At 52.6% G+C, this 17952-nt stretch overlaps 7 protein-coding genes; 3 read left to right on the forward strand and 4 right to left on the reverse strand.

The window, feature by feature from the left end:
* Positions 1–227: 227 nt before the first annotated feature.
* On the reverse strand, positions 228–2564 carry RCC_07000 (uncharacterized protein; the record flags this gene model as incomplete). XM_023772260.1 has 2 exons in its annotated part: positions 228–2445; positions 2515–2564. 2 exons carry the CDS (start codon positions 2562–2564, stop codon positions 228–230), a joined length of 2268 nt encoding a protein of 755 aa, XP_023628028.1.
* Positions 2565–3818: 1254 nt separating this feature from the next.
* RCC_07001 (uncharacterized protein) lies at positions 3819–4358 on the reverse strand (the record flags this gene model as incomplete). Its single annotated transcript, XM_023772261.1, has 1 exon — positions 3819–4358. One exon carries the CDS (start codon positions 4356–4358, stop codon positions 3819–3821), a length of 540 nt encoding a protein of 179 aa, XP_023628029.1.
* A 2218-nt stretch (positions 4359–6576) lies between these two features.
* RCC_07002 (uncharacterized protein) lies at positions 6577–8443 on the forward strand (the record flags this gene model as incomplete). XM_023772262.1 has 3 exons in its annotated part: positions 6577–6839; positions 6897–7378; positions 7437–8443. The coding sequence occupies 3 exons, from the start codon at positions 6577–6579 to the stop codon at positions 8441–8443; spliced, it is 1752 nt and encodes a 583-aa protein (XP_023628030.1).
* Positions 8444–9099: 656 nt separating this feature from the next.
* On the forward strand, positions 9100–9963 carry RCC_07003 (related to 7alpha-cephem-methoxylase P8 chain; the record flags this gene model as incomplete). The annotated part of the gene is made up of 1 exon (XM_023772263.1): positions 9100–9963. The coding sequence occupies one exon, from the start codon at positions 9100–9102 to the stop codon at positions 9961–9963; it is 864 nt and encodes a 287-aa protein (XP_023628031.1).
* Positions 9964–10493: 530 nt separating this feature from the next.
* RCC_07004 (uncharacterized protein) lies at positions 10494–11801 on the forward strand (the record flags this gene model as incomplete). Its single annotated transcript, XM_023772264.1, has 1 exon — positions 10494–11801. The coding sequence occupies one exon, from the start codon at positions 10494–10496 to the stop codon at positions 11799–11801; it is 1308 nt and encodes a 435-aa protein (XP_023628032.1).
* An 821-nt stretch (positions 11802–12622) lies between these two features.
* Positions 12623–14352, reverse strand: RCC_07005 (related to SWI/SNF transcription activation complex subunit; the record flags this gene model as incomplete). XM_023772265.1 has 3 exons in its annotated part: positions 12623–13195; positions 13248–14113; positions 14301–14352. The coding sequence occupies 3 exons, from the start codon at positions 14350–14352 to the stop codon at positions 12623–12625; spliced, it is 1491 nt and encodes a 496-aa protein (XP_023628033.1).
* Positions 14353–14840: 488 nt separating this feature from the next.
* Positions 14841–17168, reverse strand: RCC_07006 (related to para-nitrobenzyl esterase; the record flags this gene model as incomplete). XM_023772266.1 has 6 exons in its annotated part: positions 14841–15626; positions 15676–15965; positions 16022–16049; positions 16450–16577; positions 16626–16745; positions 16796–17168. 6 exons carry the CDS (start codon positions 17166–17168, stop codon positions 14841–14843), a joined length of 1725 nt encoding a protein of 574 aa, XP_023628034.1.
* Positions 17169–17952: the final 784 nt, after the last annotated feature.

The raw sequence follows: 17952 nt of genomic DNA on the forward strand, positions 1-17952 counted from the left end.
TTACTCCACGATCTCCTTTCGACCGGCCTTTTGACTCCGCAAAGTAAGTGAAATTTCCACGCCTCAGCAGGAAGATTGCAAATAACCGTAGCATAAATAGCACAACCACCAAACGCCCGCTCATACGCTCCACACGCAATTGGCCGTAGAACAATGCAATCACAGTCACTTACTCGTACACTGCACTTCGCTTCACTTCCCCTCCAGCTCTTTCCCTCTCCAGTATATCAGTCGCGTTGGTTCATAGTCCATCGCCTCTTAGGCGCATTGACAGGGTACTTCCTTGCGACTTTATCTCCAGAGATCTGCTTACCCCATAGACCCTTCTGGCTCAGACCACGGCTAAGCGATTGCGGCAGCTTTTCGCTGACGTTTGGAAGATCTCCAACATCGTCTGCTGCTTCCTCCACGCCGAAGTCATTCGAGATGCTCGTGTCGCTTTCAACTTTGCTATTGAGGCTGGGACTTGACTGCCTCCCGATGGACGCTGCAGATGTAGGTCTCGAGTCAGGTGGCGAGTACGCGTCCTGGCTTTGGCTCGCACGTCCTTCGACATCATTGAGCTCTGGAAGATTTATTTCCTTGTCCTCCTTCACTTGAGCGCTGAGCTGCGGAGTTCCGCGTGCAGTCGGTGGGGTCCACAGCCCTGTGGTAAAAGCGGGTGGTGGAGAAGCGAACCTGTCGTCGTTCTTGGCTATGTAGCTGGGAGAAGCTGTCCTTGCCGGCACGACAGGTACACCTGGTCTCCTCATCGAACCGAGAGAAGAATTGCCGGTGCCCCGTTTCGTTTCACCCAGATCCCAGTTCGAATCGATGCCCGCCCCAGCGGCGGCATGTGCGTTCGCGCCATTTAGCTTGTACTTTGGAAGCGCATCGTGTGCAGTCTTCATGTTGGGTGGAATTGAGGTCGATGGCCCTTTCGTAGGGTCAGCACCCTTCCGCAAATGCTCTGATGATGAGACAAGCTTTAGATCGTATATGGCACTTAGTCCAATGTCCAGACTGCTGCGCCGTTGCCCATCATTCATCATAGAGTAAGGGTCAGGAGATGCAATCCTTGTATTCAATGGACTTTCAGTATCAGGAGTGCTCGGTAGTGTCAGTGGCGGCGGATTGTCTTTCCGCACGGCCATTGTCAAGCTGGCCATGCCAACATCCAACAGCACAGGCTGATTGGTCAGGGCACCGATCAGGGCGTTACAGCCAGCACCATGCGTCACCAGGATGACGACCAACTCTTCCTGATCCTCCTGCTCGTCCACGTGGCTGTGGTTCTCCGCTTGCTCTATACCCAAGGCATCCTCGCCGCGATCGTCTGCATTGTGATGACTGTACCACTCGACAACGTTGTTGAGGCCTCTCCTGAAGCGTCTGTGCATGGAAGACCATTCCTCTCCAAACTCACCTCCGTCTCCCCAGCCTTGCGGGTGCCTACTGCTGTCCCAATGGTAGTCAACGTTGGCAGTGGCAGTTCGAGCATGAGCAAAGTAGCCGCGAGGGATGTAGTCTGAGTTTGAGATGGCGTATGACGGTCTTGGAGGTCGGTATATGGCCACTTCTGGCTTTGGTATCGTCGATGTGAAAGGCTGCAGGGCATGTCCATGCCGATAAGGAGACTTCGGGCGGTATGGTGGTCGACCGGAGCTATCGTTGCTACCCACGCTGCTTGCACTGTTGGACCGATCCCTAGACGGCACCGGAGCATGTAGTGCATTGGTGACATGGCTCCAGTCATCCAGAGGACTCTCCCTGCTGCTGCCAGCGGAGCGATTGCCGCCGCCACTCCACAGACTTCCACTCGAGGACTTGTGTGACACGCTTGGGGTGAAAATGTCCACATTTTGGTTCTGCATCAGCTCTGCCTTGGCACCTGCTACCATCATAGGGCTGGGAGGCGGGGGAGTGATGTGATCAAAGTACTGCGGATTCAGCCACTCGCCGAGGAAAGCGTCTACACGGATTTTTGACTTGCGATAACGCTTATGGTGGCCCAGAGCTCGCCGAGCCAGGTCATGTTGAAGATCGTGTCGAGGTTCCGCGATTGATGCCATTCCATGTGCAGATGCTGACAAGCTGTCCATTCCACGCAGTCGCGGCGACGCAGAGTGCAGCTGTGCGGGCGTGCGTGCTCTCGCTGCAGTGGGCCCGTCCTTGGGCTCTTCAAATTGCGCCATACCTGACGATATGGCCACGCTGGTTTGTAGACAGCGCAAAAAGGGCGAAGAGTGAATGACGACCTTGTGCTTCTTCCTCCTACGTCTTCCGCCATTGCCATTTTCGTGGTCCTCCTCCTCTGCCTTTTGCTCGCGTGCGTGGAGCAAACTGGCGATTCGCACGCCCAATGCCTGGCATTGGTTCCATCCGCCATACGTCAAGGGTGGATCATAAGGTGTCGGCGTCGATAGGTGCCAACGTTGATCGGCGGCGTCAAGGCGCATGCCATGTCTGATCCAAATGAATCAGCATTGAACAATCTACTCTGTTCACGCTCTCCCATGCTGTGTCACAACTCACCGTGCAATGATGACCACTGCAGGCGCCTGCGTCTGTGCTGCTGGCGCCATGATTCGGGATCAATCCTCGCTTCAGTTGGCCGCAAGGTCGCAGCAAGCGAATGAAGCTGTCTGACTTGCGATCGTGTGTTGGTGCGGCGTACAGATGTCCTCCGCCGATTAGATGAAAGTCTCCGCACACAAAGCACAAGGCAGATGACCAACTCTTTTTCCCGCTGCCGCGACGACCCTTGTACACCGAACCCGACCTCTTCCCACGTGCGCTCGTTCTGAAGCAAAGATCCCTGACGGTTTTAGATTTGGCGGGGCAGGGTCTCATGCACAATGACATATGGCGACGGAACTTTCTTGTGTCGCATTCACGCACAAGTGAAGTCGGTCAATCGCATAGGGCTTAATTGACGAGGATGTAAAAGCATGAGGTAGATACTTGATACATGTAACTACAAAGTGAGGTACAAACAGTACATTGGAACGAGATTCGCTATCCTATGCCCCGAGAATCTCTCTCCCGAGCCCCCCTTTTAGCGCCTGTTGTGTCAATTTTCAAATCCCGACGGAGTACACGTACAGTAGCAGCAGCGCTCGCCAAGTACAATCACGGCATGCCCAGATTACAGTCGAGGTAACAGTAGCTTCTTGATATACGGCTGAAATCGCCGATGAACGCGCTCCTGCGGCTTTGCAACGGACTTACGGTTACAAACCGCTCGGTTCTATAACTGTCCATACTGCAGATAGTTTACCCGGCCTGCAGAGGTACTGACCTGAATCAGAAGACGAATCTGAAGATTGTGAAGGTTGATCAAGACCAGGACTTGGCGACCCCCTACCCTAGGAGTTTTGAGCTGCTTCGGTCCACAAGAAATATCTTTGGGCCTTGTGGGTTCGCAGCCACGCATGTATGCTCTGGGGTGATGGAAATCCTCGGGTTGGCCGTACGTGCGAGAAGTTTAGCCGCAATATGACGGTACGWGTGTTTCTTCATGCTGTAAATCCGACCTTTCACATGGTAGACCAGGTCGCAGCACTGCGATATGAGCGGGGCTGTCGGAACAGGGCTGGCTTGAACTGGATGCCTCTTGTGGTCTTCTCTAGACGCTGAAACGGCGCTTTCGGTGCAGAGTTCAAAGACAGGAAACGGAAGATTGGTCCGAACAGTCTCCCATGTCCTGACGCGTTGGCGTACCCATGCATTTGGGTTTCCTGAAAGCTCCCACCGAACACCAGCAACACAAATGTCTCATTCGCTGTGTTGAGGCTCCACTTGGTAACCAGAGATGGAGCAGAATGATGGCCGTTTCCTCATCCTTGCATCTCGTTCGGCCTCAGCACAMGCATAATGACGTCCACAATCATCTGCTGCTCTTCAGCGGTAAATCTGTCCTCCACATTCTCCACTATCGGCTGCAGCATCTCCACACATGTCGGGGCGATGTTGTAAATCATGAGCAACTCGGGCTCCGTCAAATTCTTCATATCCTGCACCGGATGAAACTCCTTCTCAACCTGCTCCTGCCTCATTGTCTGCAGCCTCTCCGTCCACTCATCCAGCAGCTGTGCTTGCACGACATCGTCGACTTCTTGAACGAACCTTTGGAATTGCGTTCTGCGAGCGTTGCCGTCGTATGCGGTGGGATTGGTCACGTATGGGTATTTGTCGGAAGTGAGTTCACGCTCGGTGCGGTTCAGCGCCTTCATGAAGTTTTGGGGCCGCTCGGCGGGCTTGATGCCTTTGGTCTTGTCCTCTTCGTCTTCGGCCTCATGCTGCGCACGCTTACGCTTCAGCCAGTCCAGTACGTCTGCATTAGAAAGCGGCGCGTCGCCGGCATCGAGGATTTTCATGTTGTTTGGTGAAGCGCTCCCTGGTGCAGAAGGAAAGTGAAAGAGCGAGCGTCGGCTAAGGTTTTACCTTACGCACGTGCCGCCAAGCTCTTGATCGAGAATCCCGCGTTTGAGTTTCAAGTTTGTCCAGTCAAGCAAGGCACACCCACCGCGTCTTCCTCGACTATTGACTTTGACAAGATGAATTGGAATCGGTGAGACCAACGGTTCATCGTTTTCATGATGAACGCTATGCATGGCAGTATCAAAAACGAAAGCTAGCATCTCACGGCGCCGCGCACAGCAGCTGAAGGAGTAGCGCACAGCACACAGCACATACATGTTGAACAAGCAAATCCAAAGCAAACCGACCTAGGTGGCCGCTCCCGACGGCTTCCTCTGCGCCACGCTGCCGCTGGCTCTCTCGCACAAGGACCGCTCCAGCTCAAACCAAGCATTTTCCCAGGCAGTGCTCCGTCCACTTCCCAGGGACCCCTCTCGATGATTGCGTGCTTGCTCGAACACGGCGATGCGCCGGTTCTCGTAAAATTCTGATCTCGATTCTGCAAGCAAAGTGGCTTCGCGGCCACTTTCGTGCGGCATGTCACAAAACGCCGACACCTGTGTGGCAGAAGCTCGCGACATCACCGATGGCSTTTGCGTGGCCGGTGATCTCGGGTCCAAAATCGTAGGAGACAGTATTGATCTTTTGCATATCTTACAGGCGATAGATCCGTCCAGCGGGATCGGATAATAAATGCCGGACCTAGGACAAGCCGAACGATCAGGACGGCAGCTGGTGAAGAATTCGTTTCGCGTCGGTGGGAAGCACAGATTACACGTCCAGGGATAGTAGTATTGACACATTACTGACGCATGGAAGATCGATCAAGTGTCGGTACCTAAGATATACGAGTGCTGCAATGGCTGTAAGTGAAAGATTCATTTGTTTGACATATCCACAAGGTATGAGAAAGCTCCTTCAACAAAGAACAGCAGGCGAGACAGATAGAAAAGACTAGCATTCACCAAAACTCAGACAACAGCAAGCACTGGAATTTGAACAATATATCTCCTCGGATATGATGTCGATATTCGTCGAAGTCGGCCATAGACGGTCTCGCAACGACACACCCAACGAGATGCAACGATAGGCTCATCATGCATACTGACGACTGGCGGGGGAAGAGCTGTGAGGTCGGTTGCCTCGTATTACCTCCTGGCGGGAATTAATGAGACCTGATAAACCCATCATCGTACCAGCAAACTGTGTATCCTAACGGCTTACACCTCAAACGTTTCAACTACGGCAGCTATGAGATCCACATGTGGGACCGAACAAATTTGTGTCAAACTTGAACGACCAGGGCCCGGTCTGGAGTTGAAGGTTGCCGCCTCTCCCTTGTGTGAATCGACGACGACGCTCACCAATAGGTAGCTACAACTTACAAGCACGAAAAGCAGCATCCTTGCGGAGAGCCAAATACGGAGGATCGCATGTCTTATCAAACAACGTCTTCTTAATCGTGCTATCGTTGTTGCAGAAAATACAAGATTTTGGCCTGCTGCAGCTATTCTAGGGCGACAACACTCAATTTCAACGGGCCGTCCTCCGTAGACGTCTGTTGCGACGTCTTTTGACTCTCGGTCGTAATTCTAGTCGGAAGCTTTTCATGCATTCGAGCGTGCTAGATAACTTCAAAGAAACGCGCGGAATATCAACAAATGGACGTCTTCAAACATCTGCATGAATAGAGAAGCACCATCGCGTTACATTGAATGTGATTTTGAAGGGCGTACGTGTCACTGGGGTACCTTGGAGGTAGGGGTGATATTGCCAGAAAGCGATTACAGCTGCTTTATTAGCGTTGCAGGTATCAAAGCTACCAGGTGATATAGCAATTACTAAGCACATTTCGGGCCTCGTCCTGTCCGGTAGAGCCAATAAAAGCCCTTTCCGGGCTCCGTGATGCTTTAGTAATCAAGCCTGGGCACCTACTGCATTAGCTTTGAGAAAGCTAATACARCCAATTTCTGAACGTCTACGTCTATTACCAGCCTTACTTGGAAGGATGCAGGCTTCAGGCCCTTCTAGACCTCGCGGCGCGTGTCGTCCACTTTTTCCATGTCCCACCTCACACCAACTGTAGGTCCCCTTGGTTGCAAACAAGTCCGTGAGTTTTAGAAAGCGCTACACGCTATCTCGCCTCTGTCGGCTGCAGGAACGTTCACCAAGCTGATGGGACCTCCTCCTCCCGTCACCGACGTATTTTTCCATGATGCTTTCGACACACATTGTGCATTCACCACGCGCCCCCAGTACAAGGACGCTGTCCCTGCCGCCACACTACCAGATCTCGTGCAGAGTCTCCCTGTTCACACACCGCCTGCATACAACGAGCCCGCATGCCCCAGTATGAACACTCTTGTCGGTGGGGCTTTGGCCCCGGTACCCAGTTCTCCAACTCGCCGACTTTCCAAGATTGGTCCAGATCTGCGGCTGTAAGTCTGCAATGATGTGCTATTACCTGATTGTGCACTCATCTGATGGCCACGCAGGCCGYCCTTCAAAGCACTCGGCATCGCAGCGTCACACCCGGCGCGATTGAGTAGTTTGGGCGACAGTCCTCCACCCGTGGGTCTCGGACTAGGCCTTGACGGAACACTTGACCGCCAAACGAGGAGAGAGGCTGAATCCGACCTTCTCGCAGCATACAATACAAGCCATTTGACGTTTTCTGACACTGGCATTGGTATCAGGGAGTCGAGGGTGGTTCCTGGGTGTGCTGTCGCATCTTCTCTCGTGCACGATGTGGCAACACTTACGCCGCCAGCGGAGAATCTTCACATCGATTGGGAGCCCATCCCAGGACTTCACGAGGGAGCTGCGGATTCCCATTCTGTGGAGACCGGAATCCAAGGCAGGCCGCCCACTGAAGATGCCTCGACAGCCGGCGCGAGTCTGCCGTTGCAGCGGACTGAGGGTAGTTCGAGTGTCGAGGCGGTGCGATCCTGCATCGATGGTGCTTTGGACGTAATTCGTGAGTTGTTGCTGGTCAATTCAAACGTGTGGGAAATGCTTACAACCAACCTCCACAGTCGACGATCTGCGTCGGACGAACGTGCCGAATAATCCTTTGCGTGTGCTCTCACACGCTCTTCCCAGCCCTTCTCCCACCGGACACTTGTACTCAACCATCATTGATGCCATCCACAATACGACCCCTGCAAGTCCCACTATCTGGATYAACGTCTTTCACGCAATTCAAGGTCGATTTARTCTGGYCGATCTGCCCACCTCACCCCCTAGCACACCAGCGCCTCTAAACACACCAGGAACGGACGACTACTTTACCCAGAAAGTCTTTGACAGTGCCGTGCCGATCTCAGATTACCAGGAGGATCTCTCCTCGCTACCTCGGTCGCCGCGTCCGATCGTACCTCCTTGTTCAATCAACATTTCCGTAGTGGAGCGCTACATTCCTCCTACAAGTTCACACGAGTTTATGCACATGTTCAACCCGAATGGCCCCTCGGTTCTGGTCGATCGTCTCGTTGAACTGTCGCCCAATAACGGCACACTTCTATTCATATATCCTACCAAGACCGGTGCTCAGACATTCATGCGCGACTATCTCGGACCTATCTTGGATCCACTCTTGAGGTCCATTGTCGTGGTCAATGGTCTGTCCTCTGATCTGAGCATGACTCTTGGAAACATGGCAGCGGTCGGTCAGTTGCCGGACTATGAGCATTTGAAACGCCAGATGGTAGCGCTGTGTGCTAAGCTCGCGCCTCGTACCAATGTAACCAGGGCAAAGTACTCCTTGGTGCACGCTTCGAAAGAGGAGGTATTCCTCAGCCGTGAGGTATGGGCCAAAGACTGGTGGGCAAAGCAGGAGAAGCCCCGCATAAGAGAAGCGATGACTAGATTCGCGCAAGAGGCGCAGAAGAAGAGCAGCAATGAGCACGTTGAGAGATCGCCTACACCTACGGAACTGATCCAGCAACTGTTGGAGGGTGTATGCAAGAAGTCATATCCGCCAGGACTGGAGCCGGCGAACGGGATTGAGGTTAGTGTTTTTGTGATCAAGCGATCGGATTAGCGAGCGAGCGAGCATGCATGATTTCAACGACTGCAGTAATGATTGATGATGGATGACCGTCAGCGGCGGTTGGTTATTGAGCATGGATAATGCGATGGAAGTGGACGGGCAATATATTTAATCAAGCTTTACTATTACGTTGCATACAAGTTGCAGAACATCCTCTGCTTCGTCCACGAAGAGGAGTTGCTCGAAAGAACAAACTGTGATACTCGAACCGATGTCGCCCTTCGCCTTCGCCACACAAGCCCGAGACAAACCCGACCTGCGTGTCGACGCTGACATTTGCTTAGAAACGCGCTCCCAGCACGCAACTGACACACCTCCAGGAAATTCCCAGTGCCCACTTTGATTGGTGCGTACGATCGTAAGTACCTACCTGTTGTACAGGCTACGCGTTGCTTTTGGATCCCCTCTGCCCCGATTTGCCCACCCCGATGACGTGATCTCTTTGTGGTTGTTGACCGGCAAAGATGCTCGGTCAGTCGGTTTACAAATGCTCACATCTCCTCCGTCTACATGGACTATAAGACCTGTGAAGCTATCCTCCAAATTGACATCACAGAAATATCACAACATCAGCCTACAGCGTCCCACATTGACAATCACAATCCAAATCAAGTCGGCAATTCAATTCTACTCAAGACTCCATAACGATGACAACTACGACAAGCACTCAGAGCCAAACGCAAAAGGCGTTCGGCGTATCAAACGACGTCGAAATTCCTCGCGGAGAAACGAAATCATCCCTCGTCTTCTACAAAGACCCTGAGGATGGCTCACGTCCATTCAACTATGTCGAGCAGCCACCAGAGGGAATGCCACAACGCAACTATGGCGAAGACAATCAAGAAGTTGTCATTCACGACATTCGCGGACACGAGCACGAATATGACATGAATGTCAACGGATTTGGKGTTGTTCAGGGTATCGAGTCAGAGGAGAAGGACTTTACGGACGACGAGAAGATCAAGGCAAACTACTACCCTGAAGTTGAGAAGGTCCTCCTGGACAACGCTCGCGGAGCAAAGCGAGTCTTCATCTTCGATCACACTGTCCGACGAAGCGACCCCAACGCAAAGAGAGCGCCTGTCAACAGAGCACACATCGACCAAACAACAAAGTCTGCTATTCAGCGTGTGAACTACCACATGGGCGGTGAAGCTGAGGAACTGCTAAAGGGTCGATATCGCTTGATCAACGTCTGGAGGCCATTGAATGGACCGGTGGTTGCTTCGCCGTTGGCATACGCCGACTCGAGATCTGTTCCAGACGATGACATTGTACCCGTGGAACATCGATACCCTCACCGAACYGGTGAGACCGCTGGTGTCAAATACACGCCCAACGGCAAATGGCACTACTGGAGCGGAATGAAGAACGATGAGAGAATTCTGTTGCAGTGCTACGATTCGAAGGACAAGGCGAGAACCCCTCACTCTGCCTTTGTTGACCGACGTACTCAGCCGCATTTCCCTGGACGCGAGTCTATTGAGGTTCGTGCGCTTGTCTTCGGTTAGGTGGTGGTAGAACTAGATCTTCAGGTTGGAGTTGTTGCGGTAGTCCATTGGCACTATATAATGACATGATGTACGAATAATGAGTAGCCATTCCTGTCTTGCTCCCATGAATGTACTCCTTCAAAGTGCGTTTCTGCCAGGCAAAATCCATGAGATGGACCAATACGAACTCCGTGTGCTCTGCCAACACCAAATGCTTCCAGGTAAATCGACCGAGGGCGCAGTCAAAACATGCTGATTCTATGCACAATCGAGTGCCGTGGGTTCATATCAACACATTACAGCGACCTCATTGACTCTGTCTCTACTACCCCAACCCTAACCCTCACACGGCTCTATATTAAGCACATCCGGCGCACGCGACTTACCATCCCGGACGATCAAGATCGACGACCAGCATCTAAGCTCCACATGCACCCGCACCATCGCCGAAGCACAACAAAGGACGTCCTTCTCACTCCGAAACCCCACCCTGAAGCCATGTAGGGATCGTCTTCCTATGCTGTTCCTTTCTACAAAACTGTTCAATCATGGCCGCCACCGCCGTGGTCCCGTCCGTAATCGACCTCAAATCGTCACAAGGCACTCTGCCCATTCGCCTCGGCGCTAGCATCCTGGAAAGCAGTCCTCCGGGTACCTCGCGGTTCGTCAGTTTACGGTACAACCACAGACCGCAGCAGAAGCACCCAGATGCAGAGGCAATCAAAGCTACCATCCTCGACGGCGGCGAGGCTGGCCTTAGCAAGCTTTCACTCGAATGTGAGGATGGCAAGTACGCATATTCCGGCAGACATGGAAAGGAGGACAATAGCTACGTGCTGCTCTCTCGCGGACAAGGCAAAGACAAAGAGCTAGTATTGGAGAGGGTGTATAGCAGTCACGCATTTAACCTGATAAGCACACCATCTGAGAGTAATGCCACCACACTGGCAGCACGACATGCGCAACTTCCAGTTGATGCTGCCRAGGAGGATGATCTTTTTGGCGACGAAGACGAGGAAGAGCCCGTGGACGACTCCAATCCATTCGACTATCGCCATTTCCTCAAAGCCGAATTAGAGAAGCCTGAAAACACTAACCCATCACTGGATGCCACGCGTAGCACAGCTGGCACCCCCGTAACACAGCAACATCGCCCCAGCAGTCCGCCAGTTCGGAAGCCGGTAAAGCCAGCCGCTAAAGCCCAGCCACCGAAGAAGCGCAAACCAGCAGCAGCAGCGAAGCCAAATCCGAAACGAGTGAAGGCTGGGGAGGAGCCGACTGCAGAGACCGTGAAACCGAAACCAAAGGTCGAGGTTCCCAAGGTTCGCGTAGATCGTAAGGCTTCGTTGCGGCGAGCTTCAATCATGGAGGATTCTGGTGAGCTGATCCTTGAGAATGAAACTCCGGTGAACGAAAAGCCGCCGAAGCAGAATGCAATGTCCCTTGCACTTTCAGGCCAGCTTGCGGGGGGCCCAATCAGCCTGATGTCAGCTGCGAGTACCCCTGGAGAAGGGCCGTCTTCGAACACAAATGAGCCGGATGAGGTCATGGAGACATACGAGTTCGAGCTTGGTGACAGCAGTCCAGAGCATGGAGAAGAAGGAGATGATGATGGCCTGCTTGTGGTAGAAGAGGAAGAAGAGGCTGTCAATGCTGACCCAGACGAAGAGGATCACGACGAGGACGTAGATCCCATGGAGCTGCCATCGCCTGCGCAAGGTCGTAGTAGGCCGAGCGTGAGTGCGGCAGCTGGTATCGCTGGTGGTGACGAAGACGAAGATGACGACATGGAGAAACAGCTCGCGCTCGCCATGGCAGAGGATGGCGAAGGAAGTGAGGAGAGTGAGGAGGAGTGAGACGTGTAAGGAGGCTCGTTCGAGAGCCGCAATTTCGWAGAATGGCTGTTCAATTCTCGACATCTGAGACTTGCTGAAGACCATATCAGGATGTATGCCACCATATACTCTCAGAGTGCTGGATTTAGAGCATCGTGAGCACATCGATCAGGGACGGATTGCCCTGGGAAGAATGGCTACTGGAGCTCTGTCTTGCGAAGAGGAAATACTGTGATGGGAGCTATATTGAAGTCTAGCTGGGATTATAGCCCTTCGAGAGAGAGAGAGAGAGAGGGGAAGAGAGCCGAGCAGCTGAGCCACATGCACGGTATGCCAGTGCGATTCTAGGAGAATAACGATGCAAATCTTTGCAGGGCACCACCCGAACCCAAGAATCCAGTCATTGCATTTGATATTGCATCATGACAACGCAGCCCAAGAATGGCCGCTTCTCTCATTCGTTCTATTAGCGATTTGTCGAGATTGGAAGTAGGACCGCCACCTCAGGTCTCACCAGATTTGTAGTTGGAGCTAGACAGCCGAGGATCCAGATCACTGGTCGCCAGCTTCCAGGGGAGATGAAAGTGCTGGTAATTGTAGATGCATTTCACGTGGCATTGTCATGTCATTGAGATGCCTGAAATGGTACTTTGTGATCAGTCGCATTGAATCAGTGTCTATGCAAACCCTGGAACATGTATGATGTAGGCTTAAAACCTAACTCTGTTCATCCGTGCAATATTTATGCACCCTATTCACCTTGCGCCACGCTAGTGCCAATTATCCCACAAAGCTCTCGCTAGCTTGTTGAGCCGGAAAGATAACACGAAGACCCCTCACTACTAATGCTGCTTCGTATTCCTAGCAAGCCACAGACCAACGGATTCCTTTGCAAGTTCAGTGCCCCAAACGCCATCATTACCCCCACGGCGAAACTCCTCGCTAGTTGCGTCCTCGCCTCCACCGCGAGTCGCCTCGGCAAGAATCACTTCAAGATCTCTCTGCTGACTGCTGACCCAGCGCTTGATAAACGAAGTCGGGTCCTTGGCTAGGTTGTCGTAGAATTTGCGCTGTGCATTCGTTTGGTGAATTTTCTGAACCAATAGAGCCAGATCGTCGTCCGTCTTGACTATGGTTTGTAGATCGCCAATATGTGCTTTGGAAGTGTGGAAGCGAGTGAGCTGATGCACGAGTGGGTTTGGCATGGCTACGCGAATGTCGTAGACTGTGGGTCGACATGGCTTGAGTGCTTCTGTATTACCTTCCGCGGAGGGTGGCTCCGAATCTGGAGTGCCTTTGATGTACGCCTTGTCAACACGGATAGTATATTGGAGCTGAACGGGCGGCAGAGGCTTCAAGTGTGGGACCAGCAAGTCTGGAACATAGGGGAAGTAGACTTGTTCCTGTCGGAACAGCTGAGAAAGTGATGTTAGCACAGGGACATTGGGAATCGGTCTCAAAGCTTACCCTCCGCAATGGCTCGTCACATATGATCTTTCTCTTGTCGTCATCTTCTTGAAGACCCATTGCACGACAGTACTCCCAGATTCCCTGTACGGCACCAGCGCGATCCTCTTCTTCTGTGTCGAGGATCTCGGCGAGTTCCGGACTCAGCTTGAATCGCTCGTTCTTCTCCTCTCGTGTCAAATTGATCGTGATGTTGATGTTTTCGTCTGCTTTTCTCGTAAACTCCAGACTGTCAAAGGACGATTCGGAGCTGTTTGGGTCGTTGTTGGGATTCTGAGGTGTGGCCTGCGGTTTGCGCCATTCGATCTGGCTGTAACCATCTGGCTGTAGATTTGAGTCGCGGTCAAAATCGATGGTAATTGCCTTGAAGAAGTGGCTCAGCCGCGGCCGATGCGCATCAGATGGTTTGTCGGCCTCATCCTCCTCCGGATCTTCTAGCAGTCGGCCCTCGATCTTTACGCGGAATGTGGCCTGGTTCTCGCCCAGCTCAAACATGCCATCCTCATTCTCCGCACCCTCCTCCATCACTTGCCATGGCTGTCCCTCGGCCGTGTTGGAGATCCATATGCGCAGAATGCCCTCCCGGCGTGTGTACCTTCGCTGTAGATTGTCGCTAATGTCCAGACGTTTGCGCATCATGACAGCGTCCAGCCGCCGTTCCACGTCCCGCAACTTCTTATACCGCTCCACACCGTCTCCCACCACCGCCTCGTCTATCTCGTCTGGTATATCGCGGTCGGTGGGCTTCTTGGCTTGTCGTCGGGCAAGGTCTTGGCGGCGGATGCCCTCAAGGTGCTGTTGTTGAAGCTGTGCCTGCGTCACGGCAGGCTGACTGGCATGCGCCTGAGGAGGTGCGACCATGGGACCTGCAGCGCGAAAAGTTCGCTCAAGGTCAGCAAAGCTGATTTTACGGCGGTGCGCGCGAGCTTGCTCCATGGCTAGGGCGGCTTGTAGGTTGGGGAAATATGCGCAATCGCGCGCGCATGGAACAGGAGGCAATGCGCAGCAAATGATCGAACAAGTGGGAAACAATGGGTGGAAGATGTATCATACCAGGTCCTCGTCTGGCCGACGGCGGCGCATGTCGGTAGCTCGAGTGCTGCATATTTAGGTTCGTCCTCGCCGATCGACGCCAAGCCCTGCTTCTACCTCGTCGTTGATGGTAATCCTGGAAGGCGCGATGCTCAATAAACGTCGGGCGCGGTGCTGGTGGATGGGTGGTGTGGATTGATGATGTTGATGGCGCGACTGAGACGCACAGGCGCGTGCTGCATTGTAAACGTGCGGAGGAGCAGGCCCCTTGGACAGTTGGACTGCGGGGCTGAAGAACATCAACAAAATACCTTTCTACTCCAGTGCACGAGATTACCGGGTAAGACGAACGTCTTCTCTTCGATCCATCGATCAATTCACTTACCGTTCAGTCCGTAAGATTATCCAGGGCGGCCTGCTCGAACTAGCTTGGAAGGCGCCATTTGGAGCTTCAAATTCATCCTCACGGACGATTCGCAACACGGAACCAGAAGAGAGCGATCTAATATTCGTGGAAAAACTTGACTGTTCGGTACTCAATACTACCAAGCTGCTTCGTCTCTAATACTGCAACTGTTTGATGATTTCAGGCGAGTTCAGAAACGAGCATCGCTTCTGCAAATGCTGAGCCTCAATCGCTTGCCTTGCCGCATGCGATCCATTCGCTCCTGAGTATCCTGCTTCTGGACCGCCTATAACATAGACTCCATAGTTCTCATCCTGGAAATCGGCCTGTCTCCAGCCTTGGAGGGTATCGAGTCCGGCGACAGAAGGACGGCCGAGTGCGGCAAATGAGCTCCATGACCTGCTTTCCTTGTCTTGCAAAGCATAATCCGAGGCTGTCGGGTTGAAAGGAAGGCCATTGGTGTTGTACGAGCTCAGATTCCCAAACATATATGCGAACTCGCTCGTGTGGACAGCACCATAACCGTACAAGTTTCGCTTGTACTCCAGAATCTCAGTCAGTATTGTCTGGTTCTGATTGTAGAAATAGACGTCATTTCCAGCCCGGGCGAGAGCAGTTCCAAGAAAGATGGGTTGGCATGTGAGCAAGATATCTCGAAGAATTCTCCCCGCACGGTAGACTTGCGCCTCCAGCTTGACTGAACCGTTGGAGAAGCGGCTGGTCTGGAATTCCGAATCTGGATAGAGGTCGAGTAAATGGTCCAGGTTCGTCTGCGAGAATGCTGGCAGAAACTCTTCGAAGAAAGTTCGGGTGTCGTTGGCAGTCTTGACCGTGGTCGCATCGATGAAGTAAACGGCATCATTCTCACACCAACCGATCATCGCGGATACGTTGCTAAACCGTCCAGCGTCGATGAGAGAGCTTGGAGCGTCAGGGAGGAACTGGAAGCACATTAGCCAAGCCCCTGACGGAGTCTCAAGGCCAGCATACATCTCCATCAACGACAGGAAGCCATTCATCTCCAAGGTTGGCGCCAGAAGCAGTTTCAGAGAAAGCTTCATACAATACCTCCGTGGTCAAGTTGCGCAGACAGCTGACTGTGGCTGCAGAATCGAGACTAGTCGTGTTGCATCCAACGTAGTCGACTACTCTAGAGACAGAATTCCTGGTGGTGTTGCCAGTGATCTCTCCTTCCAGTGCTTGACTCTGACAAATTGCTCTGTGGAACGGGGCTGGCTTTTCGGCTCCATAGGCAAGGATTTGCATCCCCACAGCAAGGCCTTCACAAAGTCAGTCTATTTCGATTGGCAGTGCAGATTTGGCGTATAAGACTAACCACCAGATGACTGTCCGTGAATTGTGACCTATAGTGCACGCCGGAACGTTAGTCAGGTCCACTTTCACGCAGCAAAGAGTGGCGGCGCAGAGGGTGAGAGAACATAGGGTTACTCTTCGAAATTGCAGCCTTTCATGCAATCGGGATTGCACGATATCAGAGCATTTCACTCTCCCATGCAGATGGCATATAACGAATACATCCAGAGCTGTCGATATGAGGATCATTCATCGGGACAAGACATCCTCAGTCAGCTCCACATTGTCCCAAGGCCGCGCTCTCTGCAGGCTCTCGACGATTCTGGAATCCTTGCTACTAGCAGAGTGACCCATTAATCAATCGAGAGAGCAGTTCAGRGCGCTGCTCTTTTTGATGATCTCATGTCGACAGCTCCGGATATATCTGGGGATCCGATCAGAATGACTTACCTTGTTCGGGTCTCCACCAAAGAACTCGATGTTGTCCTGTACCCACTCCAGAGCGAGACGCTGATCACGAAGACCAGCATTCTCAGAGCCTTCCTTCTTCAAAGCTTCCGATTGCATGAAACCAAAGACTGGACGCAATCAGAATGTGCTCTGTCAAGTTGAGTGATTCGACCCACCTCCAAGACGATAATTCAGTTCCACGTTGATGACTGGGTGGCCATTGGCTACAGATTGAACGATCAATCCTCCAGGCTGCGTAGTTGGCTCGTCTTTTGAACCGGAAACGAAACCTCCACCTACATCCATGTCAACTAAGACGATCATCAATGAGACTGATGGTAGGTACCATGGATGTAGACCATCACCGGTAGTTTATCGCAAGCTTCTGTGCCATTGGGACGTGCTACGTTAAGTCGCAGACAATCCTCCGAAGCGCTGGGAATGCCTCCAACACTCAACACTCCTGTCGGCGGCCCTGTAGCCTGTGGGCAGGCTGGCCCAGGATCATTGGCGTGAACCGTCGTACCGGATACTGGCTCATATGCTCGTGGCGGCTTGAATCGATTGCTTCCACTGGTATCTTGGCCATAGCGGATCCCGAGCCATGATTCGACCTGGTCTTTGTAAAGGCCCTCGTAAGTTACGTCACCGACCGTGACGGTTGGGTCGGCGGCCACGATGGCGTAGAAGATGGGAAGAAGAGAGACCAAGCCTTTCATCTTGGCGTATGCTTGAAAAGCTTGGCGATTGGTGGAGGAATATCCATAAGTTGCGATGGAGGTCGCACGCAATTTATAAAGACCTTGCCTTATCTCTACGGAGATACAACGTTGTAGCTCTACAGCGTCGGTATATGACGGCTTGTGATCGGCCGTAGCGCGAGCCGCAAGGATCGGCGACAATGAAAAGTAGGAGGTAAGGCTGCCATCTTCCGGTGCAACTCGTGAGAACGTCGTAAGTAAACGCAATCAGGGGTATCCCTTGTTGGCCGCCAATCCTACAATTCAATGGCGTTTACTGCGTTATTGAATCGAAAACAAAAGGCGAACGATAGATCGTGACCGAAGGCATTTGTTTATCCCTCAACCAGGCTTATATTCATACAGCTAGTGATATTTCGGCGCTGCTTTCAAGAGAGGGCGATCGAGTCTTGAAATTGGTCGTCCGCTGCTAGAATGGTTTTTGTCCATCAACACAAGATCGAGCTATGCAACCGAACGCAGAGACGTAGAGTCATGCCCATCTCAGAGTCTTCCTTGGTGACGGGAAAGATTCGTCCGCGAAGCCTTCCTCGATGCTTACATGCTGTTCACTACTGAAGTGCCTATTAGCCGGCACTGCACCTAGTTTGGCAGGTAAATAGAGCTACGTTTTCAATCTCTTGCCTCCTTCTTCCGACCTACATCTGCGGCAGCGGGCCCATGCCGTTGAGGAAGCGCAGTGTGGCACTGCCGCTTCTCGCTTGGAGAAAGTTTCCGATTGCTGCAGCCATAATAAGTGAGT

The sequence above is a fragment of the Ramularia collo-cygni genome (assembly GCF_900074925.1).
Source record: "Ramularia collo-cygni strain URUG2 genome assembly, contig: RCC_scaffold10, whole genome shotgun sequence".
NCBI classification, from domain to species: Eukaryota; Fungi; Ascomycota; class Dothideomycetes; order Mycosphaerellales; family Mycosphaerellaceae; genus Ramularia; species Ramularia collo-cygni.